This window comes from Notolepis coatsorum (genome assembly GCF_963971535.1).
Source record: "Notolepis coatsorum genome assembly, chromosome: 10".
NCBI lineage: Eukaryota > Metazoa > Chordata > Actinopteri > Aulopiformes > Paralepididae > Notolepis > Notolepis coatsorum.
The window spans coordinates 35,194,564-35,220,477 of NC_140174.1; the positions used below are offsets into that span (position 1 = coordinate 35,194,564).

The 25,914-nt window shown below is 46.3% G+C and overlaps 1 protein-coding gene across 1 annotated transcript; it reads right to left on the reverse strand.

Moving 5' to 3' along the window:
* Positions 1–245: 245 nt before the first annotated feature.
* Positions 246–25,284, reverse strand: LOC311235531 (uncharacterized protein; the record flags this gene model as incomplete). The annotated part of the gene is made up of 7 exons (XM_084322999.1): positions 246–523; positions 6,835–7,058; positions 7,166–7,361; positions 7,902–7,962; positions 9,334–9,533; positions 22,778–22,995; positions 25,154–25,284. 7 exons carry the CDS (start codon positions 25,282–25,284, stop codon positions 246–248), a joined length of 1,308 nt encoding a protein of 435 aa, XP_084179125.1.
* Between the last annotated feature and the right edge of the window lie 630 nt (positions 25,285–25,914).

The following is a 25,914-nucleotide window of genomic DNA, read 5'->3' on the forward strand; positions in this document are numbered from 1 at the left end:
CTGTAGAAGGACGGGAGATAAAAACCACAATGTGGGAAAAGCCTTTATCCTCCTGTATGTTCAGTGGTTTGGTTAAACACGGTAGATAATGGAATCTATAGAAATGTAAAAGCAGTTATTTTCGCTTACAGGAAAGTATTTTGAAGTAATAAAAGCAAACCTTCATGTTACTTCTCATTACCTACTTGTCATTAGTCTTTATCATCTCTGTACACAACATGCAGTATTTGTGGAACTGATCCGAATTAAATGCTTCCTACGGGGTGCATCGTGTTTCCCTCGTCATGGTCGTCTTTCTCCTCGATGTTTTCCGGTCCATCTGTCAAGCCTTTCCTTTGTTCCAGGAGATAAGTGTCCAATTCTCTCAGTTGCTTTAAGAAGCCCCAGTTTGGCACGATGTGCCTGTGTGTCTTCACGTGGTCGATGGCGTCGACCACGGTCATGTTCTTGCAGATCATCAGGTACGCCAGGAAGAGGGTGGCAGACCGGCTTCTTCCCATGACGCAGTGCACCAGGAGTTTATCTGGAGATGCAGAAAATGACATTGGCTTGAATCGGGAATGTACCATGGTATCTAAACGTTATGTTAGAGGTGCACCGATACCGGTATTGGGCACTGGCCCAGGCTAAAATACTCTTGTGCTTAGTATCAATGAAGGTCACAAACAGAAATAATTACTAGCACAATGTTGTTGTTTTTGTTTTTGTCTTTTTATGAAAGTATCTTTATCTTTCAGGTAAATTAGAAAACACAATTGGAGGCTGGGATTTTTAAAGTTAATGCTACTATAAGAATGCTTTCCACACATTCTTTGAGTAATTATACAAATTCCAGGAGGATGTACCCCTATTCCTCGCCTCTGTGTTTTCTCTCGCCTGCTCCGCAGAACCCACACTTGGCCATGCATCTATACCAAGCCAGTCCACCTGAGCTCCCAGGCCATGCTGCTGGTGGCTATACCAAGCCAGTCCACCTGACCTCCCAGGCCATGCTGCTGGTGGCTATACCAAGCCAGTCCACCTGACCTCCCAGGCCATGCTGCTGGCGGCTATACCAAGCCAGTCCACCTGAGCTCCCAGGCCATGCTGCTGGTGGCTATACCAAGCCAGTCCACCTGAGCTCCCAGGCCATGCTGCTGGTGGCTATACCAAGCCAGTCCACCTGACCTCCCAGGCCATGCTGCTGGTGGCTATACCAAGCCAGTCCACCTGACCTCCCAGGCCATGCTGCTGGCGGCTATACCAAGCCAGTCCACCTGACCTCCCAGGCCATGCTGCTGGTGGCGTGCCATTCGTCCCCATCTCGTCCCGCTTCCTTTTTAACCCCCCCTTCCTTTTCTTTTCTATCCCTTGTCATACATTTCTTCCTAGGCTGAAACCGAAGGTAGGTTAATTTCATATCCATTATTAAACACTTGGTGAGTTCATTTATATACCCGTCAAAATATTTCTTCCAAGGTTGTATCCGGAAGGTAAGTTAATTCATATCATGTAATTATTCCCATGTATTCACCACCATCTCTGCCACTACAGTACGTCACACACACACAACTGCCTAACTACTTTCTCCTCGTCATTTCTAGATCTGTCTGCAATCCCCAAGGAACCACACAACCAACCCGGCCAGCATGGATTTCCTCCCCCTGTACCCGTCCTCAGACAAATGTTCACGCAACTCTCTCCACCACTCCCAGACCAAATTAATTGATTCCGATTGTCGTCCATCTGGGTGGAGGGGAAGAGCCCACTCGCATGCTGCCTCTCATTCCCAGTTGAGAGTTCTCGGTTCTTCTCCTATTTTTCCGTCTGCCGACCTGGCCGTCCGCCATGGTGAGGACATTGTATTCTTACCACTTTTCCACCAGGTGTGCAGTCAGATTGGCGCAGTGGAACCAATTGACTTGCACAGTGGGTAACTCGTACAATCACCCCACTGCATCCTGTCCCCTACCGCCCCACTGCATCCTGTCCTCTACCGCCCCACTGCATCCTGTCCCCTACCGCCCCTCTGCATCCTGTCCCCTACCGCCCCACTGCATCCTGTCCCCTACCGCCCCACTGCATCCTGTCCCCTACCGCCCCACTGCATCCTGTCCCCTACCGCCCCACTGCATCCTGTCCCCTACCGCCCCACTGCATCCTGTCCCCTACCGCCCCACTGCATCCTGTCCCCTACCGCACCACTGCATCCTGTCCCCTACCGCCCCACTGCATCCTGTCCCCTACCGCCCCACTGCATCCTGTCCCCTACCGCCCCACTGCATCCTGTCCCCTACCGCCCCACTGCATCCTGTCCCCTACCGCCCCACTGCATCCTGTCCCCTACCGCCCCACTGCATCCTGTCCCCTACCGCCCCACTGCATCCTGTCCCCTACCGCCCCCACCCCACTGCTTTCTCTCCCGGCACCCAATTCAGTTTCACATTTCCTCGGCTTCCGCACCCGGCCAGAATAATACCTCCGATCGGAACGGCTGCACCATTTTACAGCTCAATCCCGGTCTCGTCACGCATCCCAAAGCATCTTTCATCTGCAATGACCTGCAGTACTGTCCACTCTTTCCGGACCAGAAGCAGTGGACGAGCTGCTGCCCGAAGGCGTTGGACTCCTGTTTCGTGATTGGCCCATACTCTGTTCCCCCATTTTCCTACATCAAACCCCATATAGCTACATGGAAATACTCTGGCAAGAAACGCCTAATAGTAGATCTCTCTGCCCCTCACGCCTCCTTCACTCCAAGCATCAACAGCATCGTTCCTTCCCCAGACTTTTCTCTCAATTACTCCTCTGTAGATAGCCTAGATTAAAGGAGCAGGCCGCTGGGCGTGGCTGGCAAAGGTCGACATAACCTTTATAGTCATGCCCCTGTCTCCTGATTCTTGGCACCCGTTTGGTGTGAGGTGGCAAGATTTTGCAGTTGGACTCGCATTCCGACACACTCCGTAGCCCTCGCCTGGATACTCACTAACAATTACAACACCCCCTTCCTTGGGCTCCTCCCAGACGACTTTCTCTCCATCACCGCCAGAGCGTCTCGTCATACGCACTCAACAAAATCTACCCAGTGGTGGCAGCAGCACCCCTTTCGGGGGAACTCATGGTCCCAACAACCCATACTCATTCATTCAGACAACACTGCAGTCATAGACATCATCACCACAAACCCCTTCTCGCTCCATCTCATCTGGTCATCTCTCACCTGGTCATCTCTCATCTGGTTATCTCTCACCTGGTTATCTCTCCCCTGGTCATCTCTCACCTGGTCATCTCTCCCCTGGTCATCTCTCCCCTGGTCATCTCTCCCCTGGTCATCTCTCCCCTGGTCATCTCTCACCTGGTCATCTCTCCCCTGGTCATCTCTCCCCTGGTCATCTCTCACCTGGTCATCTCTCCCCTGGTCATCTCTCCCCTGGTTATCTCTCACCTGGTTATCTCTCACCTGGTCATCTCTCTCCTAGTTATCTCTCACCTGGTCATCTCTCACCTGGTCATCTCTCCCCTGGTCATCTCTCCCCTGGTCATCTCTCACCTGGTTATCTCTCACCTGGTCATCTCTCACCTGGTCGTCTCTCACCTGGTCGTCTCTCCCCTGGTCGTCTCTCCCCTGGTCATCTCTCACCTGGTTATCTCTCACCTGGTCATCTCTCACCTGGTCATCTCTCACCTGGTCATCTCTCACCTGGTCATCTCTCACCTGGTCATCTCTCACCTGGTCGTCTCTCACCTGGTCGTCTCTCCCCTGGTCGTCTCTCCCCTGGTCGTCTCTCACCTGGTCATCTCTCACCTGGTTATCTCTCACCTGGTCATCTCTCACCTGGTCATCTCTCACCTGGTCATCTCTCACCTGGTCGTCTCTCACCTGGTCGTCTCTCCCCTGGTCGTCTCTCCCCTGGTCGTCTCTCCCCTGGTCGTCTCTCCCCTGGTCGTCTCTCCCCTGGTCGTCTCTCCCCTGGTCGTCTCTCCCCTGGTCGTCTCTCCCCTGGTCGTCTCTCCCCTGGTCGTCTCTCACCTGGTCGTCTCTCACCTGGTCATCTCTCACCTGGTCATCTCTCACCTGGTCATCTCTCAGCCACCAATTCATCCTCTGCGCGTTTCACGTTTCCGGCCGATCCAACACTGCTGCTGACGCTCTCTCCCATTTTCAATTCTCAGGAATTCTTGCAATCGGCCCCCCACGCGGACCGGAACCCGACCCCAGTACCACCATATCTACAACTGAGCTTCTGCCCATCCCTCCTGCCGCTCATCCATCAGTCTCGGCTCCGCGTCCTCAGCAGCCTTGAGCGCCCATAGCTCTTACTGGACAGCCTGGAACTCATTCCCATCCTTCCACACATCCTCCTCTCTTCCCTTTCCTTCTTTCGACCTCCCCGCCATCACCTCTTTCCTCCCCTTTTCCCACGATTCCCTCCACGTGTGTTACGCCCACCACTAGGTCCTACCTCAGCAGCATTACATTTCTACGGCGAACACGGTAATTTCGATCTGTTGCTGTGTTTTTTATTTGGTAAAAAGTGAATCTTAGTCACTCGTCCCCGGTGTAGACGTTGGGCCAGACCTCATTGACATGCGTGTACACCACGCTCCCACACAGATTTTCTCCAGCTCATAGCCCGCAGGTGTGACGTGCTCATCCTCCAGAGCAGCTGCCTTCGCTGCATTTATCTTCATGCCGGTCTTTGAGCTGCGAGAAGCCATTTTTTCCCTCCTCACTGTAGCTTTCTTTCACAACACCTTTTAATACGACGGCACATTTTTATTCATTCATAACCTTTTTTTGGTGCTTTTTCCGCTGCTCTGAATTCACTACTCAACTTCAACCCGTCACACAACAACAAGGTCTCCTCAGAAAATGTAAATAAAGTACTAATCGAAAATAGGTACATTAAGAAATATAATTATGTGTTGTATAATTCATATATTTACGTTTTGTATCTGCAAAAATCCAATTGTGGTCACGGACGAGTGCTCCCACCACTAGACTAAACCAGCCACCCACCCTGATACTAACGCAGCAATATTATGATTACAGTATGGTTCGTTTTTTAACATTTAATGGATGTGGTTGAGATATAAAGTTATGGTTTGATGGTTAGAGGCTATTGGAAAGGTGTGTCTTGGTAGCCTTGAGGTAGAGGCACTTGCCTCCCACGTGAGCTTTTTTCGTGGTTTGCTCCCCAGCAGGGAAACTTTTCTGAAAACATTAAAAGTTTAATTGAATATGTAATATATGTACTTATTTGTAACACATTGCACATTTTTGATAAGATACTATTACGTACATATACTACTTATGGTATAACGTATAATAAGTACCTTTTTTCCTGCGATTAGTACTTGATTTACATATTTTAGGCGAGAACCTTCCTTTCTCCGATTAGAACTCGTCGAATACGTCATCAAATACAGTAAAAAGGACCAATGCGGTCACTCGTCCCATCCCACATCAACCACTTTCACTCCCTGTCATCTTACATCCAATATCATTCACACCTCGTGTGAACACAACTTGTCCTCTTTACCTCCTGCACCTCCCAGCCCTGCTACCGACAACTGGTTCCAGTCCCACTGCAAAGCCGCTATCTCCCGTAGAGGTCTCAAAGCTGATGGGTTTCCTTCCCATAGACGGCGCTACCGCAGCAGGCCCACAAACACCTGGACCGCTGGACATCCAATGCATACAATTCATGCATCCATACAAACCCCTCCGATCTTCGCCCAAGCCCAATCGTCAATTCTTCACTAAAGAGATCGCTTCCGCCTAGTGTGGCAGTATTGGCGGTAGGATGCACACTTTTGAGGGTCCCATCCCGCCTCTATTATATTTCCCCTTTTTAGGGCAAGTAATTGGCTTCCCCACTGGAGACCACTCCGCCGGCTTGGAGGCTCGATTGTTCCTACTGTGATCTTGACCTGACCTTAACCACAGAGTTCCTTTTGCCTGTGGGGAAAACGTCCTTCCCCGTGAAGCAGCCGTCCACTCCTAACCACACACAACTTTAATCTCTGTTCCTGGAAGCTGTGCGCTGCTTATCCAAACTCTGCACTTGCCAAAGGATACCCAACTCCCATATGAGTGATTCCATGAAATTGTGTCAGTTTCTCTCCGCTTGCCCTGCATATCTTAAGGGAGACTCTGGGAGATATCTTATGGCAGCTTTTTCCCCTGTAAGAAGCATGTACTACATGTAGAGCCTACTGCCTCACAATTCTTGTTAAAGATCCCCTCTAGATGTATGTTAAATCCTTAAAGAAATGTTCTATATTGAATAACAATTTGGGGCAAGCGATGAGCTTCCCCACCGGAGACCAGTCCACCGGGTCGAAGGCTCGATTGTTCTAACGATGATCATTTCCCCTCCCGGAGGCCACTCGGTTTGGAGGCCAGTGCCTAACGGAAGGTGCCCTTCCCCATCTCCCCTGCCGAGTGCACCTGCCCCCAAGTGCAGTGCACTCTGAGTGAGTCCTCCCCAAGCTGCATACATTTGCCCATTGTAGCTCAACCCAATGCCACCGTATTTCTATTAAATATGTAAAGTTAATCTCTGTGTTTCTGTCATCGCTGGTATAAGCCGAACTAGTGAATCAATAGAATAGTGTAGTCAAGAACGGTCAATATCAAGCAACGTACTCTTTCTGGTACTTTGTATCCGAGTACTCGTACAACATACTCTTTCTGGTACTTTGTATCTGTGAGTACTCATACAACGTACTCTTTCCGGTACTTTGTATCTGAGTACTCGTACAAGTACTTGGTCATTGAAAAAGGAGTAATGGTGCACCTCTACATCAAAATATTCATATTCTTTTGTAAATTTAAGAATATTTTCTTACTCTGAGGATTGCTTAGTGTTTCGTCAATAAACTGGGCAGAAGAAAAAAAGTACTGGCTGATGTTAAAGGTGGTAACGTCCTCCGCTACCACCCCATGGTAGACTATGTCCATGTCTCTGTAGTAATCCGCTCCCGTGTCCACGTTGTTCCACGTCCCCTCTGCCGCGTTCAAGATGTGCGAGATTCCCTTCTCCTTGAGATTACACCTGTTCTTCGCCGTCTCCCTGTGAAAAGGTTTTACATTTCTATGACGAACACGGGTCATTTCGATCTGTTACTGTGTTTATTATTTGGTAAAAAAGTGAATCGGGATGTTCACCATTGTACTCACTCGTCCCCGATGTAGACGTTGGGCCAGACCTCGTTGACATGCGTGTACGCCACGCTCCCGCGGTTGAGGATTTTCTCCAGCTCATAGCCCCCAGGTGTGACGTACTCATCCTCTAGAGCAGCTGCCTTCGCTGCATTTATCTTCATGCCGGTCTTTGAGCTGCGAGAAGCCATTTCCCCCCCCTCACAGTAGCTTTCTTTCACACATGAGACATAACCTTGAGGAGGGAGGCAAAACATACCAATTCGATTTACCACATAATTCTTCTCCCACTGTGGTGCACAATCCCTTTTGATCCAACGGCACATTTTCATTAAAACATTACCTTTTCTTGTGCTTTCTTTCCCCCGCTCTACAACCATTACCAACACCACAATGCAATGAACAACTCACCAGCGGATTGATATCCCTTTTATTGTCCTACTGCAGGCAGAGTATTCGATTTATTCAATTTGATAACGTGTTGTCAAGCGGTCCTTGGGAAAAGCAGAACAAGTTAAGGTTTGAATGTGGCAGGCTGGAGTCGGGAGGGTCAGCTTGTGTAACTGCTCTGTGACAGGCATCAGATGAAGGGGATATTTTTAGGCCTGTGATGTGGCAGCCACTCTGACCTTAACCACGAGTTCCTTTTGCCTGTGGGGAAAACGTCCTTCCCGCTGTAGCAGCCATCCACTCCTAAACACACACAACTTTAATCTCTGCTCCTGGCAGGAAGCTGTGCGCCGCTTATCCAAACTCTGCACTTGCCAAAGGATGCCCATCTCCGCCGGAATGAACAGGGCATTCCGGAGCGTCTTCTGCTCAGCCATATGAGTGATTCCATGACATTGTGTCAGTTTCTCTCCGCTTTCCCTGCATATCCTAAGAGAGACTCTGGGAGATATCTTATGGTGGCTTTTTGCCCTGTAAGAAGCATGTACTACTCGTAGAGCCTACTGCCTCACAATTCTTGTTAAAGATCCCCTCCAGGTGTATGTTAAAACCTTAAAGAAATGTTCTATACACCTTTACCCTCATTACGAATGCAAGATCTATGAATAATAATTCCATAGTATGCAAATTAGGAAACAAGCACCTATTGATATTTACCAGGAATCCCATGTTGGCAGCTTATATTTTGACATGTCAATACCTACTCGGCTTTCTGTGTAGGCCTATGCTGGAGCTAAAGGTGTCGAGTTACCACATTATTGGACCATGGGAGGTTTGACCCATTAGTGACATCACACATGCAACTCAGATTTCAGGGCAGTACAGATAAGCTCTCCAGGGGAAGAATGTGAGTAAAGGCACTCTCTGGTGACAAGTTCTGCACCAATAGCAATCTGTATAGTCAAAGTCATGCCTCCCAAGTGGGAGTTAACCATAAAAATAAAGAAAAACACGTTTTGACTGTTAAAGACATATGTTTTTTCACAAGACGGTGTATGTCTGGGGAGTCTGTTATATGATATGCATGGCCCATTCACTCATCTTAAATGTAAGCCCCCCCCCCTGGAAGAAGAGAGTGTGATGCCGGCTGTATGTGGAATGACTGAATGAAGCTGGTAACATGTCTGACTGAGTTTTCACACCATCGGGCTCCTTTATTTTACCCTCGCATCTTCGTGCTCCGCCATCATTCATTCTGACAGTGAAATCATTAGACCTGTGATATCCAATTCCTTTTATTTTGACAGCGTTCCTCTCCCCACCCCCCTTTCTCTCCGTCTCTCTGTGTGCTCTGGAGAGCATCTCTTATTAAGATGGCTTCACCGTTTCATCTCTGTTCAGAGTTTGACCTGGATCTGTACACACGCGCTGTGAACCACTCTGGCATATTTCTGTCATCCGATATCAAGCCTCTCAGACAACAGTTCGGCAGGCAAATTTCAGCCGTTTAGACGCTGTATTTTGAGAAAGCGAATAAATAAGTGGAGTGCATTGTTTATTTATAGATATACTTGGGAGCGAGTGTCGTTCACGTAGGGGAAGGTTCAGTCTGCCGTGCTGAATTTGTTCGTGTGGATCTAACAAGCAGAAACTGATATTCAGATATATGATGACATCGATAGTTGTAGACTAGACACATGTTCTAGTCTGTGACATTTCAGGAGACATTCAGGAGGTTTTCTATAAAGAACCATTTCACAATAAAAATAAAAATGTCATCTTCCAGTCCGTATCACTTCCCCTCTCCTCTCCAGTGCCAAGCATGTGTCCAGGTGGCTGAGCTGCTTCAGAAATCCAGCATTTGGAAGGACATTTCGGTGGGCACGGATGGCCTCGATGGCATCCACCAGGGTCAGTCTCTCTCTGATCATGAGGAATGCTAAGACCAGAGCGGCCGAGCGGCTTATGCCCCTGGCGCAGTGGACCAGCACCGTACCTGCATGGACAACAAAGTCAGTGGTGGTGGTGGTGTTTTCAAGTTTAACTACATTTTGCAGTAGTCGGGTGATTTATTGTTGATGTACACAAGGCAGTTGAAATGAGTTTTTTCTCTCTCCCTCATCTTTTCTCTTTTCATATCCCTCCTAGTTAGACATACACACAGTCCCCCGCACATACTGTGCATTTCATCAGAGAGGTCAGACTGCGGGTCAATATTGTTTACACTACATTCAAATCGCAGTTGCTTTTTTCCAGTAGTTGGCTACTTTTTTTTTTATCCACTTTTTCTCCCCATTTTCTATTTTTCTCCCATCCCAATTTCGTATTTATCCAATTCTTCCCTCCCCTGTCTTGAACGTTGCTAGACTATGCCTCCCACTGGTCGGTTGTAGTGAGGACAGAAGCCTTGCATCACGTGTCCCCTCCGGTACACGAGGACAGGAGGCAGCCTGACGCATCTTTTCACTGCAGCAGCTCGAACTCTCAGTGGCGAGGAGTAACGCGTGGGAGGCTCACGCTGCCCCCGATACTTCCTGCTTCCGCCGCACCCGTGTCACCAAACCGACCTGTAGGAGTCACTGTCCACAACGTCCAATCCCCACCCACTGGCTTTCCCACCCTCTAACACTTGCCAATTGTGTTAGTATGAACGACCGGCCAGCCGGTAGCAACGCCGAGAGCTGGGCTCGAACCCAGCGTCTCCTGCGTTAGTAGCGAGTGCCTTGCCCACTGCGCCAATCAGCCGCCCTAGTAGTTAGCTACTTTTGAGTCATGTGGTTCAAGGAGTTAATTACAAACCGGATATCGCCGAGAAATGTAGCATTTCATCTCACCAACTGCTCCCTGTCCTCTCCCTAAAACATACCCTCTGGCATGCCTGAAGTGAGGTTTCTTGTGCCCTACTAGTCATTAAATCAAACGCACCCACACTCTTGTCAGTTCAGTCATTGCTCCATGTAACTATGAGATTCCAGACTCAGATTGTGTAATGTTAGTTTGAGTATTTTAACTTTTGTTAAACTTTTTCATTATGAATAATAGTATAATTTAATAGTATAAATTATGAATGTACTGTATTCAAGGCCTAATCCTCAACCGATCCATAAACAAAAGAGTGGCCTCATCACTGAAAATCTAAATCTGGTACTGGTGGATTATTTTTACTTGATACAAGGGCTGTTGATAAAACTCTATTTTGAGTTATGAAGATAAATAACAGTGTTTACATATAAACAACCCTTTTACTATTACAAAATACAGCAAATACTATTAATAACTCATCTACTTGTTGTTTAGTGTTAGTCCCTGTAACAAGAGCTCAGTCAATCAACTGGAGAATGAAAACATGTCTGTCTTATTTATGGTGGCGGGGACTGTCCATTTGCTTACGTTTGGATCACTGATTGGGACCTGCCTTGTAAGGGAAAATATCACCTCAACTGACTGGTTTCCAGAAGCAATGTGTTGTAACCAAATAACCTAACCCTTGTGTGGTGTTAGGGGCCAAACGGACCCGTTTCAAGAATCTAAAATGCAATAATTGCCATCTCGTTTTTTTTTCCGGAACAAGGCTTTGAGTATGTGCTCATGGCGGCTATTTAAACACAAAAACACTCATGTTTACCATTTTAGAAAATTCTGAATCTCTTCTAGAATTAGTTTTACATCTGTGGTGTTCGGGTCCAAAGTGTATAGAAAAAAGGCTATAGACATCAGTTGGCTTCATAGAAATGCTACGGCTAGCTCTGTGGATCACATGTCAATCAAGGTTCATATTTTACTAGACACTTCACCCCCCCCCCTTCATGGGACCAAGAGCAGGGGGAATAGGGAACAGAGGGAGAGGGAGAGGAGGAACAGAGTGATGGGGAGGTGAAGAGGAGGAACAGATTGATAGGGAGGTGGAGAGGGAGAGGAGGAACAGAGTGATAGGGAGAGGGAGAGGAGGAACATAGTGATAGGGAGGTGGAGGTAGAGGAGGAACAGAGCGATAGGGAGAGGAGGAACAGAGTGATAGGGAGAGGAGGAACAGAGGTGGAGAGGTAGAGGAGGAACAGAGTGATAGGAAGGTGGAGAGGGAGAGGAGGAACAGAGTGATGGGGAGAGGAGGAACAGAGAGGTGGAGAGGTAGAGGAGGAACAGAGTGATAGGGAGGTGACGAGGGAGAGGAGTTATAGGGAGGTGGAGAGGAAGAGGAAGAGAGTGATAGGGACGTGGAGAGGAAGAGGAAGAGAGTGATAGGGAGGTGGAGAGGGAGAGGAACGTGGAGAGGACCATAGTGATAGGGAGGTGGAGGAGGAAGAGTTATAGGGAGGTGGATAGGGAGAGGAGGAAGAGAGCGATAGGGAGAGGGAGAGGAACAGAGCGATAGGGATGTGGAGAGGGGGAGGAAGAAGAGTGATAGGGAGTTGGAGAGGGAGGAGGAACAGAGTGATAGAGGGAGAGGAGGAACAGAGTGATAGGGAGAGGACCAGACTGATAGGGAGGTGGAGAGGAACAGAGTGATAGGGAGGTGGAGAGGGAGAGGAACAGAGTGATAGGGAGAGGACCAGACTGATAGGGAGGTGGAGAGGAACAGAGTGATAGGGAGGTGGAGAGGGAGAGGAACAGAGTGATCGGGAGGTGGAGAGGGAGAGGAACAGAGTGATAGGGAGGTGGAGAGGAACAGAGTGATAGGGAGGTGGAGAGGAACAGAGTGATAGGGAGAGGAGGAAGAGAGTGATAGGGAGGTGGAGAGGAGGAAGAGAGCGATAGGGAGGTGGAGAGGAGGAAGAGAGCGATAGGGAGAGGAGGAAGAGAGCGATAGGGAGGTGGAGAGGGAGAGGAGGAAGAGAGCAATAGGGAGGTGGAGAGGGAGAGAAGGAAGAGTGATGGGGAGGTGGAGTTGTTTTGTTCCTTGATTTATTTCCATAATACAGTTCTAAAACCCACAAAGCAGTTTACTCAATAAAGTGTCTTCATATATTAGCCTGTTATAGTCAGATTGCATAAATATTTACCCATTTTCTTCAATATGGGAAACAGCATGAGTGAATGTAATCCTATTTTCGATTGAAAAAATATGTATATTGTGTCTTGGGGCCATATAAAATAATGTTTGATATGGGTACTGGTTATGATGAGCTAATAAGTTAGTAATGAAGTACAAAACAAAACTGGATAATAATCTTTATTTTTTGGGGTGGTTGGTACTGAGTTACACACCGGGTCCATTCGGACCCAGAGTTTTTGTTAACACCAAAATAAGATTAATAAATAAGTAGCGCACACGCCAACATTTTGGGAAATTAGCTTACCATCTTCTCCAGAGAGAGACAAGAAGATTGATACCAGTTTCCTCTCTGTGCGTTCAGTAGAAAGTTATCTGGCTGCATGTTAGCCTAATTTAGCACAATGAATGGAAGCGGACATGGCCGGTTAACCTTCGGGAGAGGTGTTAGTTGGACAATAACCGGCCAGCTTGTGACTGCAACTTGTTCCTGTTTGCGGACGACTCAGCCCTGCTGGTCTCTGACAGGGACAAGTTGCAGGTTGAAAAAGCCCTCAGCTCTGAACTCGGCAAAATCTGCACCTGGCTCGCTGATAACAAACTATCATTACACCTGGGTAAAACAGAGTCCATTCTCTTTGGATCAAATAACAAACTCAGGCAAGGCCAACAGCTTATCTGTTACAGTGGGTGACAATATTGTCACAAGGAAAGATGAAATTACCTACCTGGGTTCCATCCTAGAGGCAAATCTTTCCTGTGACAAAATGGCAAATGTTATATTGACGAGGCTTAACCCGAGGTTCAATAAGATTCCTTTATTGACTCGTTCGTATATCTGCATCCATTCATGTCGCTCTTGTTTGTCACGTTCAACTCGTGTGTGTGTCGCCTTCCTGGTGACGTCACAATAACAACGACAATCAAAGAGGTTCAAACCCGAACCTAATACATCACATCCTTCTCTTTAAATATTTGTTTTTCTCAAACAGAACTTAGTACCTTTGTTTAGCTTGAACTCTTGCTAACACGTCCTATTTCCCAAAAACAAACTTAACAAACATTTCCCAACTTAAATGTTTACTCGGAGCATCCACCTGCTGTAAATGAAATAACAATGTTAGTCACGGACAACTTTCACTTTAAAGGATCCTGTAACTTAAACCCACTTGAACCATGACATAATGCAAAGCACTTAATGCGAAAACTTGAATATGAAAATACTCCAACAACATGCATATGAAAACACTCCAGTTACTCTCTGTATCTAGGAGGTAGTTTAACTGGTCTATCAGACCTAGTCTGATACGGCTGCGTTTCAGATTGTCCATCATGTGTCTCTGTTTGGTCTGCAACACCTGTGTTCTCTGCTGAACGTGTGCGTGTTGCCAGATTTTCTCTCGTGTCACAGTCCATGTTCTGGTAAGCATCCTGTTCATTTGTAGATGGAAAAGTTCTCTCCTCCGTTTGTCTCAGGTATTTTCTGTTTCTCCTGTACTGTCTCCCATCCGGTGTGCGAACCACATATGAACGCGGTTGGTCATGTTTGTGCAGGACCACGGCCGGCTGCCATGTTTCACCTCTGAACCCTGACGTTTTCTCCTGCTTGTAGGTCAGGCAGTCTTTTTGTTTGCCTGTCGAAGTAGAGTTTTTGTTTCTCTTGTTTGTCACTCAACTGCCTACGCACGTATGTAGTTCCTTCTGGAGTGAGCAGTGATGTCGAGGCGGGCAGTTTTCCTTTCAGCCGCCGTCCCATGAGCAACTGTGCCGGTGATAGTCTTACACCTTCCAGCGGTGTGTTGCGATACTCCAATAGCGATATGTAGGGGTCGCCATTACTTCCTTCTGATTTCTTCAGCATATTTTTGATAGTCTGTACTGTTCTTTCTGCTTGCCCATTTGACTGGGTGTGACCGGGACTCGACGTGGTGTGGATGAATTCCCAGCTTTCTGCAAAGTCCTTGAACTCAGCACTGGAATACTGAGGACCATTATCCGTGAAGACAACATCAGGAATGCCATGTCTGGCAAATATTGATTTCAGTCCGACAATGACACTGCCACTGGTAGTGTCTCTCAGTTTTGTGATTTCCGGGAACTTAGTCCAGAAATAGAAATAGTCCACACACAGCAGGAACTCAGATCCCTTATAATGAAAGAGATCACTCCCTACTTTTGACCACGGTCTGTCTGGTACTGGGTGTGGGAGCAACGGTTCTCTCTGATTGTTGTTCCTGTTCTCATTACATATGGCACACTGAGATACCATCTCCTCAATTTGTGAAGACATGCATGGCCAATATAAAATGTCTCTGGCTCTTTCCTTGCACTTAACAATTCCTAAGTGTGACTCATGGATTTTGTTAATCATTTCTTGTCTCAACTGCTGCAGAACAATGAGCTTCGCTCCCTTGAACATCAGACCATCTGCGTGTGAGATTTCTTCTTTAAATGTCCAATAGGGTTGAATTTCATTTTGTACAGCACTTCTGTCTTTCGGCCATCCCTTGAGTGTGGTTTCTTTTAGTAGCTGCATTTCGGGGTCTTCTGCCGTTGCTGTTCTGAATGTGTGCAGTTTCTCCTCTGATATCGGCAGCTGCAGAGTGATCATATTCACTTCCAAGTCTTTCTCCAATAGATCTTCTTTCTGCTCTTTCAGGAACGCTCGACTTAGAGCATCTGCAATATAATAATAATAATAATAATGACTTGGATTTATATAGCGCTCTTCATGACACCCAGAGCGCTTCACAGAGTCCATTATTCGTTCATACACAGTCATACCAGTGGTGGTAAGCTACAATTGCAGCCAGAGCTGCCCTGAGGCAGACTCACGGAAGCGTGGCGAATAATCATCGCCTACGGCCCCTCCGACCACCACCAACATTCATTCACATGCATACACATTCATACGGTGTATGAAGTTCCTTGCCTGGCCTGTAGGTGACTTTTAGGCTGTACCTTTGCAACCTAAGCAGCATTGACTGTAGCCTCATAGGAGCTTGGTGTAAGGGCTTTTTAAAGATGCTCTCCAAAGGCTTGTGGTCGCTCTCAACGTGTATGCTTTTTCCATAAACATACTGATGGAATTTTTCACATCCATAGACTATAGCAAGTAGCTCTTTTTCTATCTGGGCATACCTGCGCTGACAGTCAGTGAGAGACCTAGACCCAAAAGCTACAGGTTGCTCATCTTGTAGTAGGACCGCTCCGAGGCCTTCTGAGCTGGCATCTACTGACATAGTCACTGGTTTGTTGACGTCATAAAACTTCAGGGTTGGAGCACTAGTGACCAGCTGTTTGATTTGTTCAAAACTCCTCTTTTGTGGTTCCTCCCAGTGCCACTCTATGTCATTTTCAAGCAGCTTCCTTAACGGTGCACTGACATCTGACAGATTTGGTATGAACTTGGCGAGATATTGAACCATACCATTGAACCTGAGCAGGTCCTGTTTGTTCTGTGGTGGGGGTATTTGTGTCACTGCTCTCACCTTCTCCCCATCTGGTTTCAGCCCACTGGCGCTGAGTATGTGTCCTATATATCTTATTTCACTTGTCCTGACAGCGCACGTGTTCCTGTTCAGTTTCAAGTTGTATTCCCTTGCTCTGTCTAACAGTTTAAGCACCCTGTGGTCGTGCTCTTCCTTGGTGTCTCCCCATACAAGCATGTCATCTATGATGTTTACGACACCTTCTAGACCTTCAATCATCTGCGCTATTGCCCTTTGAAACACCTCTGGCGCAGATGAAATACCAAACGGTAGACGTAAGAATCTGTACCTACCTATGGGAGTGTTAAAGGTGCATAGATTTGAACTTTCTTAGTCAAGCTTTATTTGCCAAAAACCCTGATTAGCGTCTAACACTGAGAAGAACTTGGCGTTTGGCATACGGGAAACTACTTCCTCCACAGTGAGCAATGGGTAATGCTCCCGTTCAATAGCTTCATTTAAGTCCTTAGGATCCATGCAGATTCTGATTTTATTTGGTTTGACCACAGTCACCATACTGTTAACCCACTCAGTTGGCTCAATCTGCCTTGTTATTACCCCCAATTTCTCCATGCGCTGTAGTTCCTCAACTACCCTGTCTCTGAGTGCGACTGGAACCCTCCTGGGAGCATGCACTACAGGTGTAACAGTGGGGTCAACTTGAATATGATGCTGACCGGGTAAGCAGCCCAGTCCACTGAACAGATCATCATAATCCTTAAGAATGTCACTTTCCCTTGAAATGTCATGCATTCTCTTTACTAAACCTAGTTTCTCACAAGTGGCTCCGCCTAGTGTAGCTGGTACATCCTGCTGTGTAATTTCAAACTCTATATTATGCTGTTGGCCTTTGTACTCACATGTCAGTGCTCTCTTGCCCAGTGGTGAAATCTTTTGCCCAAAGAAAGCAACTAGTTTGCATTTGCTCACCCTGAGTCTGCCTCTAACGTCCAGTTCATTCAGCGTTTTCACTGACATGGCGTTGCAGTCAGCGCCAGGGGCGGGGCTAGGGGGTGGCTACTTGGGCTCAAGCCCTGAATGTATTCTGAAAAGCCCCGAATCTATTTATATAAAAAAATATATATATGTTTTTTTTTCTTGTTTTTTTTTTTTTACAATCCATCATTGTTACATGAAAATATGTTTGCACCAGATTTAGCAGAGGCTAATTTCCATCTGTGGTCTATCCAGCTGCTAACTGTATTTGAGTGAGTTAAGTCTTGGTGTTATGGTAGACTCAGACCTAAGCTTTAAATCACAATCAACAAGTTGACAAAAACTTAATTCTTCCACCTTAGAAACATAGCTAAAGTACGGCCATTTATAAATCAAAAGGACGCTGAAAACCAGATCCATGCCTTTATCTCAAGCCAACTCGACTACTGTAATGCACTCCTTACCGGCCTCCCGAAAAAATACGATGATAACTATTTTATTGCAATGCACTATTGCATTATTTTATTCTATTTTACTAACTATTTTATTGCACTGCACTATTTTACTTTGTATCAGTGAATCATAGACGCCTGGCCATAAGAGCATTCGGAGCATCTCTGCTCTCCCACTATTGAACTTGGGGGAGCAAAGGTATGATCTTGCTCCACCACTTTTTGATTATATGAAAAATATGATATATCCCCCCCCAATATATAAATCTAACCATAACTACGTTATGGTTAACTGAGTTTTATAGTGAAAAGAGCAGCTTTATTGGTCAAGATTGAAGGCTCTATATTGCAGGAAATTGCACGTACAGGTTCATTAAATTCAAAAGAAATCTGCCGTGGAGGGGGTCGTGCCTGACCCCCTCCAAACCACCCCTTGTCTGCCCAAAAAAAAAAAAATAATAATAATAATAATAATAATAATAAAAAAAAAAGAAATAAAAATAAAAAAAATGAAAAATAAAGGGCACCGATCTGGGCTAAGCCCCGGATCTCCTACAATCCTAAATCCGCCCCTGGTCAGCGCCTGTATCCAGTTTGAAAGTCACTGCTTTTCTGTTTATCCTCACTGTTTCATTCCACGGATTTTCCTTGAATTTTGTCTCCATCAGTCTGATGTGTTTTTCCTGCTCCACTTCGACTGTGCCGATGAACATTTCCTCCTCATCACTCTCACTCTGCTCAATTGCATGCAGCTTTTTTTTATATTGGTGCTGTTGTGGGCCCTGCGCTCTACACACCTTGGCAAAATGATTTCTCTTGTGGCATGATTTACATGTTTGCCCAATTGCCGGACATGTCCTTGTTCCATGTCTGTAACCACATCTGTAGCAACTTGACTCATCTGGTTCAGTATGACCTGTGCTATCTGCAACTTTACTGTCTTTTGGCCTGACTGTTCTCAGTCTGTTCACATCCACCTCTTCTGTCAGTGCTTTCACTTGACTGGTTGTGATCTCACTCGCACGGCAAATATCCAAGGCTTTTGCTAGTGTCAGATCTGCTTCTCTTAACAGTCTGCCTCTTACTTGGTCATTAGTTATGCCACACACTATCCTGTCTCTTATCAGGGATTCGTTCAACTGACCAAATTCACAATCATTGGCTTTATACTTTAAATCCGTGACATAGGCATCTATTGTTTCTGACTATTTCTGTGCTCATGTGAAGAATATGTGCCTTATATATGGCAAGTTTTTCCGGGGCTCACAATAGTCCTGAAATTTCTTCTTCAGTATGTCTATTTTGTCTTTTTCTTCTGCAGTAAAGACAAAAGTATTACATACTTTAATCGCCTCCTCTCCGGCGACATGAAGAAACGTCGCACACTGCACTTTTTGAGACTTTTCTGAGATGCCGCTGGCGATGCTAAATAGTTCGAAGCGCTGTGTCCAATTCCTCCAATTTTCAGCAAGATTGCCTTGCAGACTCAATGGCATCGGAGGTTGAAACTGCGCCATCCTCTTATTCCAATTTTACTTCTGACACCATGTTATATTGACGAGGCTTAACCCGAGGTTCAATAAGATTCCTTTATTGACTCGTTCGTATATCTGCATCCATTCATGTCGCTCACGTCTGTCACGTTCAACTCGTGTGTGTGTCGCCTTCCTGGTGACGTCACAATAACAACGACAAAGAGGTTCAAATCCGAACCTAGTACATCACAGCAACCAATGTAATAAAAAAAGTCAACCAACAAACAAGATTCTTGTAACGGATCTCCCCTCTGGTAAACAAGAATACCTTGAAGACTCTTATCCACTTTTTCTCCCCATTTTCTATTTCTTTTTCTCCCATCCCAATTTCCTATTATCCAATTCTTCCCTCCCCTGTCTTGAACGTTGCTAGACTATGCCTCCCACTGGTTAGGGATAGAAGCCTTGCATCACGTGTCCCCTCCGGTACACGAGGAGGCAGCCTGTTGCATCTTTTCACCGCAGCAGCTTGAACTCTCAGTGGCGAGGAGTAACGCGTGGGAGGCTCACGCTGCCCCCGCTACTTCCTGTTTCCGCCGCACCGGCATCACCCAACCGACCTGTAGGAGTCGCTGTCCACAATGTCCAATCCCCACCCACCGGCTTTCCCACCCTCTAACACTTGCCAATTGTGTTATTATGAACGACCGGCCAAACCGGTAGCAACGGCGAGAGCTGGGCTCGAACCCAGCGTCTCCTGCGTTAGTGTCGAGCGCCTTGCCCACTGCGCCAATCAGCCGCCTACCTTGAAGACTCTTAACAGGAGCACTCATTCAAGGGTACTACGACTATTCTTGCACCTCATGGTATCACAGCACCTCAAAAGCCCTAAAAACAAGACTACAAACATCACAAAACAAACTGGTCAGACTACTGCTGGACCTTACTGCTAAAACCCACCTCACCCCTGCCCATTTTGACAACCTAGGATAATAATAATAATAATTAATTTTATTTGTATAGCGCTTCTCAAGAACCCGAAGTCGCTGACAGTAGGCAGAGAAACAAAGGCCATGTTTAGACGGAGAGAGTCTCAACAGAGACTTTTAATTTTGTGTTTAGACTAGTGTTTTGGGAGGGAATTATTCGTGCAGACGAGGCTGTAAAAGTGTAGTCGACTCGAGATGACGGAGCCCCGCTACACTGCCTCAGGTAGTTGAGACAACCAAGCGTGCTGTGAAGACCCGCCCTACTCTGTCTCTGATTCGCAGAATATGGGTGAGGGAATGTGATTGGACCAAAGCAGAGTCACTCACAGACAGTGGCTCCAGTCACTAGATGTGATAGCCGCTGGACTGATTCTTGTGTATTTAAAAGTACTGCCAATGTGGTGATCTCCGTGGATAGAATCAGACATGCTTGTTTGCTTTGTTTACGCTTCTAGGCTACTGGCGCATGCCTGTGATGTAAGCAGTACGTGACGAGAGCCTTGAGAACCCTTTCGTCATAGTTTTATGCGGTTTGACTGTTCAGATGATAGCGCGAAGGTGTATCGTTTCTAGGATTTCCACCCAGGAAGGTGGTTTAACTTTTTTGCGGATTCTCCCCGCAAAAACGCCGTTGCCGTATGAACAAAAGGCACATCCGGAAAAATATTTTTCCAGATTCACCCGCGAACGTTTCCGTCTAAACATGGCCAAAGAAACAAAGAACATAAGACCACGGGGAAACAGCATGAGATACACAGAAACATAAAGCCACAGTAACAAACATCAAAACAGGTTGAAGGGGTGAGGAAGGTTGAAGGCTAGGGAGAAAACAGGTGGGTTTTGAGGCGGGATTTGAAGGTGGAGAGTGTGGGGGAGTCTCTGATGGTCTGAGGGAGGGAGTTCCAGAGTCTGGGTGCAGTGCGTGAGAAGGCCCGATCACCAACGTTTTTAAGTTTGGATGACGGGACAGTGAGGGAAGTAGTGGAGGAGGACCGGAGGGAACAGGTGGGGCGGTAAGGAAGAAGGAGATCAGTCAGGTAGGGGGGGCCAGGCTATGGAGGACTTTGAAGGTGAGGAGTAATGTTTGGAAGTTGATGTGTTCCTTGATCAGGAGCCAGTGGAGAGAGTGGAGGACAGGAGTGATGTGGTCACGGGACCGGGTGTTTGTGAGGAGGCGGGCGGCTGAATTTTGGACCATCTGCAGTTTATGGAGGGAGCGGGAGGTGATGCCAGTGAGGAGGGAGTTGCAATAGTCTAGGCGGGAGGAGATTAAGGCGTGTATGAGGGATTCAGCGGCAGGGGGGGAGAGGCAGTGTCGAATTTTGGCGATGTTGCAGAGGTGGAAGTATGAGGTTTTGACAATGGAGCGGACATGGGGGTCGAATGAGAGGGTGGGTCGAGGATGACACAAGGTTGCGGACTAGGGGGGAAGGGGTAATGGTAGAATCATTGATGGTGAGTGTGATGGGTCCGGATCTACTGAGGGTGGTTTTGGTGCCGATGATGAAGAGTTCCGTCTTGTCGCTGTTTAGTTTGAGGAGGTTATGAGTCATCCAGGTTTGAAGTTCTGAAATGCAGGACTCAATGTGACTCAATGTGTCGTCAGCGTAGCAGTGGAAGTTGAGGTTGTATTTACGAATGATGTGACCAAGGGGGAGAATGTAGCAGATAAAGAGCAGGGGGCCGAGGACTGAGCCTTGGGGGACCACCTGTGTGACTGAGGAGGGGGAAGAAGTGTGGCCGGAGAGGGAGATGGCTTAGAGTAGACGACAGAGTACAGCAACTTGCAATAGGCCTGGTGTACAAGATACACTACACCACTAAGGTACCCATGTACATGTCGAAATACTTCCCAAAGGTCTGAATTCCACGACCACAACACCAGAGGGAGTTCCACAAATCATGTTCAACCCAGATTCGGCTCAAACAAGGGACTAAACACGTTTCACAATTATGCCACAATGTGGAACGCCCCTACCCACAGCCGTAAAATAATGTGAATCCCTACCCTCCTTCAAAACCGCTCTCAAAGAGCACCTACGGGAGGCTGCAATTCAAAACTGGCCCCGGTAAATGTCCAAACACCCACCCACCCAATGTACAGTTTCTTCCCCCTCTAATGCATATATTTTCTTTTATGTATGTTTTATGTATATATTGTCTTATTTTACAGTACTGTATATCTGTATGTTGTGTATGTCATAAATGTCATGATGAATTGAAAATGGGGGACCCTGATGTAAACAAGACTAAGGTCTTTCTCTGGTCTGCATCCCCTTAACCTCGTTCCCAGTTTTATCTCCATGAGATAAAGCCTGGTAAAGAACTACTGCCGAAAGTGTCTATGGGGTAGAATTTCCGGTGTATGTACTTCCCCTGGAAGCTGCCTCCGAACGGATCAATCACAACACGGTGTTCATGAAAATGCATTCCCCCCAGAAACAACCTCGTTATTGCCGCCTCGTCCAGCCTCACGCACGGAGATAAAACTGGGAATGAGGTTAGCCTCACGATACCCGAAAATGGAACAGACGAGTACCGTTACGCAGACGAAACCAGTTGAGGATACCGGCCGAAGAAAAAGATGTCTGCTTCGTTCTTTGTTCCGCTGGGGACTATAAACCGATCTGGGCTGACCCATTCTGCAATCTGTTAATACAATTTTCAATCAATCAAATGTCCGCTTCCATTCATTGTGCTAAGCTAGGCTAACATGCAGCCAGATAGCTTTCTACTGAACGCACAGAGAGGAAACTGGTATCGATCTATCTTGTCTCTCTCTGGAGAAGACGATAAGCTAATTTCCCAAAATGTTGGCGTATTCCTTTAACATAAATGGGTTTCAATTACATCTATCACAAGAATATGTTGACATTAAAGTCAACCAATGCCTAAAAAACGACATACCTTTTTCTGACAGAGCGCTGTGAATAAAATCAGAAGTTGGACAGAAGAAAGGACTCAAGTCGAAGTCTCTGTGGTCTGTGGCCTCTACTCCGTGGTAGTGTATGTCGGTGTCTGTGTAGAAGCCAGGCCCGGTGTCGATGTGCTGTGGTCCGTCAGCGGCATTGACCACGTGGGTTACTCCCAGAGTCCCTAACAGGGATATGTCACGAGCTGTGGCCCTGCAAGAGATGACACAAGGAGGGGACAATTATAACTATATTTAGTATTTAAGGTTTTACACTTAAAGGTGCTGTAGATAACATTCAGCCACTACATGTCACACTAGAGCACCAGCATGTCATTTATCCAATCGGGTGCGTTCCCACGTGGGAAAATGGGAAGTAGGGAGGGTATATGTGCACACAACGTGTCTAAGACGACATTAATTTTGGACCCGCCAAAATTAAAAATAATAATAATATTTGTGGAGGAAAAGCAATACTTTCGGAGCGGCTGGGTAGCGCAGTGGAGAATGCACTCGCCTACCACCGCAGAGACTCTGGGATCGAATCCAGCTGTCAGCGGTACCTCCGGCTTGGTCAGCCGTCCCTACTAATACAATTGGCAGTGTTAGCGGGTGGGAAGCCGGCGGGGTATGTGTCCTGGTCGTTGTAAACTGCGGTTCCTACTGGTCGGTCGGGGCGCTTGTTCAGCAGGGAGGGGATCGGGGGGAAATAGCGTGAACCTCTGCACGTGTTACATTCCCCCAGTGAGAGTCAGCGGCTGGCTGACTCCACATGTATCGGAGGAGGCACGTGGTAGTTCTACACCCTCCCCAGACCGACAGTGGGGCAATCCACGAAGGGAATTGGCATAACGACTAAATTGGGATGGGAGCAAAAATACAGAAAAAGTGAGAAAAAATAAAAATAACAATACTTTTATTACACACTTCTAAACGTTTTGTGGATGTATTATTCATTATACATGTATATTTTTTTATAATTTCAAAAACATTTGATCTATAATAGCCCCTTTTAACTCATTGGACGCCACTCACGAATAAAGTCGGGTTAACTCGCCAACGCTTGAGCGCCAAACCCGAGAAAAGTCGGGTTTTCTATCGTTATTTCTTTTATTCGATATTCCCATTCATAGTCCATCGAGGGAGCCTGTGTTATCATTGGGAGTGAGTCTGAGATCGCAAACATATGCGATCCGAGCATATGTGTGTAATGTGTGTGTGTGTAACGTATTCCGTTGGTGACGATCAAAGCATAGAAAAACGCCCCACCCCCCCACCCTTTCATGCATTCATGATGAAACATAATACCGATAATATAGCGTTGATTTCGAAATAGTAGCGTATACAGGCGAGAAACGGCGCGGTTTTGAGTGAAATGCGCCTATTGCTGCATAGCGTAGTTTTCTGGGATTAGACAGGATTACTCTAAAACTATACTCATATTCAAGGGAATGTATGGATGAAGAAATTATTTCTTTTTCACAAATTGAACGATAGATACTCGATGTCAAATGGGCAATAGTATTATATCCATAGCTATGATATATAATATAGTTTGAGCCCTGCAAACACAGCCACGTATTCCTATACTTTAAAGCGGTGGCCTTCTTACCACACAGTACACAGCGCCCTCTGGCGCTGATTGAGTTAAAGGCCCAATCAGTGATCCAAACATAAACAAATGGGCACTGGTAGCCGCATCACCAAATATAAGAAATGGGAATGGAGTTTTCATTTTCTAGTTGATTGACTGAGCTCTTGATACAAGGAATTAAAACACTAGACGGCAGGTAAATATTGTATCTTTAATTGTATTAGCAGCATGTTGTAGTGTAAACACTTTATTCACGGAATGTTTGTACACATTGGAGTAAAACTTGATGTTTTCCATTGCTTATGTAATAGTTTGTCATGTCTTTTGTGTGTCATGTAATGTCTGAATGTATATAATTGTTTGTTACACCCTGTGTGTCTGACACCATGACGACTAGCTGCCGTCATGGCATCAGCTAATGGGGATCCTAATAAACTAAACTACTCTGATTTAGAATGGGTTAAGAAAGTTACAGATCAAACTCTTCAATGCTATATGTGAATATAATCTATTTTTATATGTAAAAAATAATAATCACGGATTGTGTAAAGTGTTATTGGTTATTGTTATTGGTTAGAGGTATGGATTGAAATGGAATACGGAATGTCTTCCTGGTGTGGCAGGCTCAGTGCTAATCATATGTTTTCTAATGTGCATCCGTAGTGACTCAAACAGGCATATTTCTAATGCTGCTAATTAATACAGAGCCTTGCAGTGACAGCGTCACATTCAAATTGTCATATTGCAGATGAATCCCCGAAGTGCGAGTGTCACTTACGCATCTCCTATGTAGAGGTTTGGCCAAACCTTGTTGACGGCGCCGGTGGGCCGTCTGTTCTTCAGCAGAAGGCACAGCAGATCGACGGTGGGCGGTGTCTGGTAGCCAGGCTCCGCCTCCTCTTGGCTCATATCTGGATCCTTGAGACGGCAAACTCTTTAGCATATTCTATAAATGTAGTAAAATGTACCAAATGATTACCATCAATTAGCATAAATGCAAATCAGTTTGTGTACTTACTTTTCTTGATGGATTCACTGGGTTTGTATGAAATTCAACCCCTTTCAATGTTTCCTCTCTGAGATGTCCTTGTTTCGATCCTGAGACTTTATTCCTGTTGTCACTAAAAGACACAGACCTGACCTTTATTGGCTGAGCTTTGTCTGCTTCACGTCTGACTTGGTACATACCCGTGTTGAATGTTTCCCTGTTGGAGAGGACAGCTGGGTATTTCTGACTGGACAGCAGGAGCAGAGCATGGGGCTATTTTTGCCTCGGATGACGGTGACAGAAGCCAGAATGCTGTGACAACCGGTGCTGTCGGACTACACTAGTGTCTCCAGATGTGATGTGTCTAGTCGAAACACAGAGCATTCCTAAGTATTCAGGTTGCATTCACAGCCAATTCAAAATGTACAATATGAAATTGTACAAATTTAAGAATAGTAAGAAAGGATTTATTGTGGAATCAAGCACATGGATTACTTTACAATGTACTCGGGCATAGCTCGAATAAATCTTTAAATGAAAATATACTTATA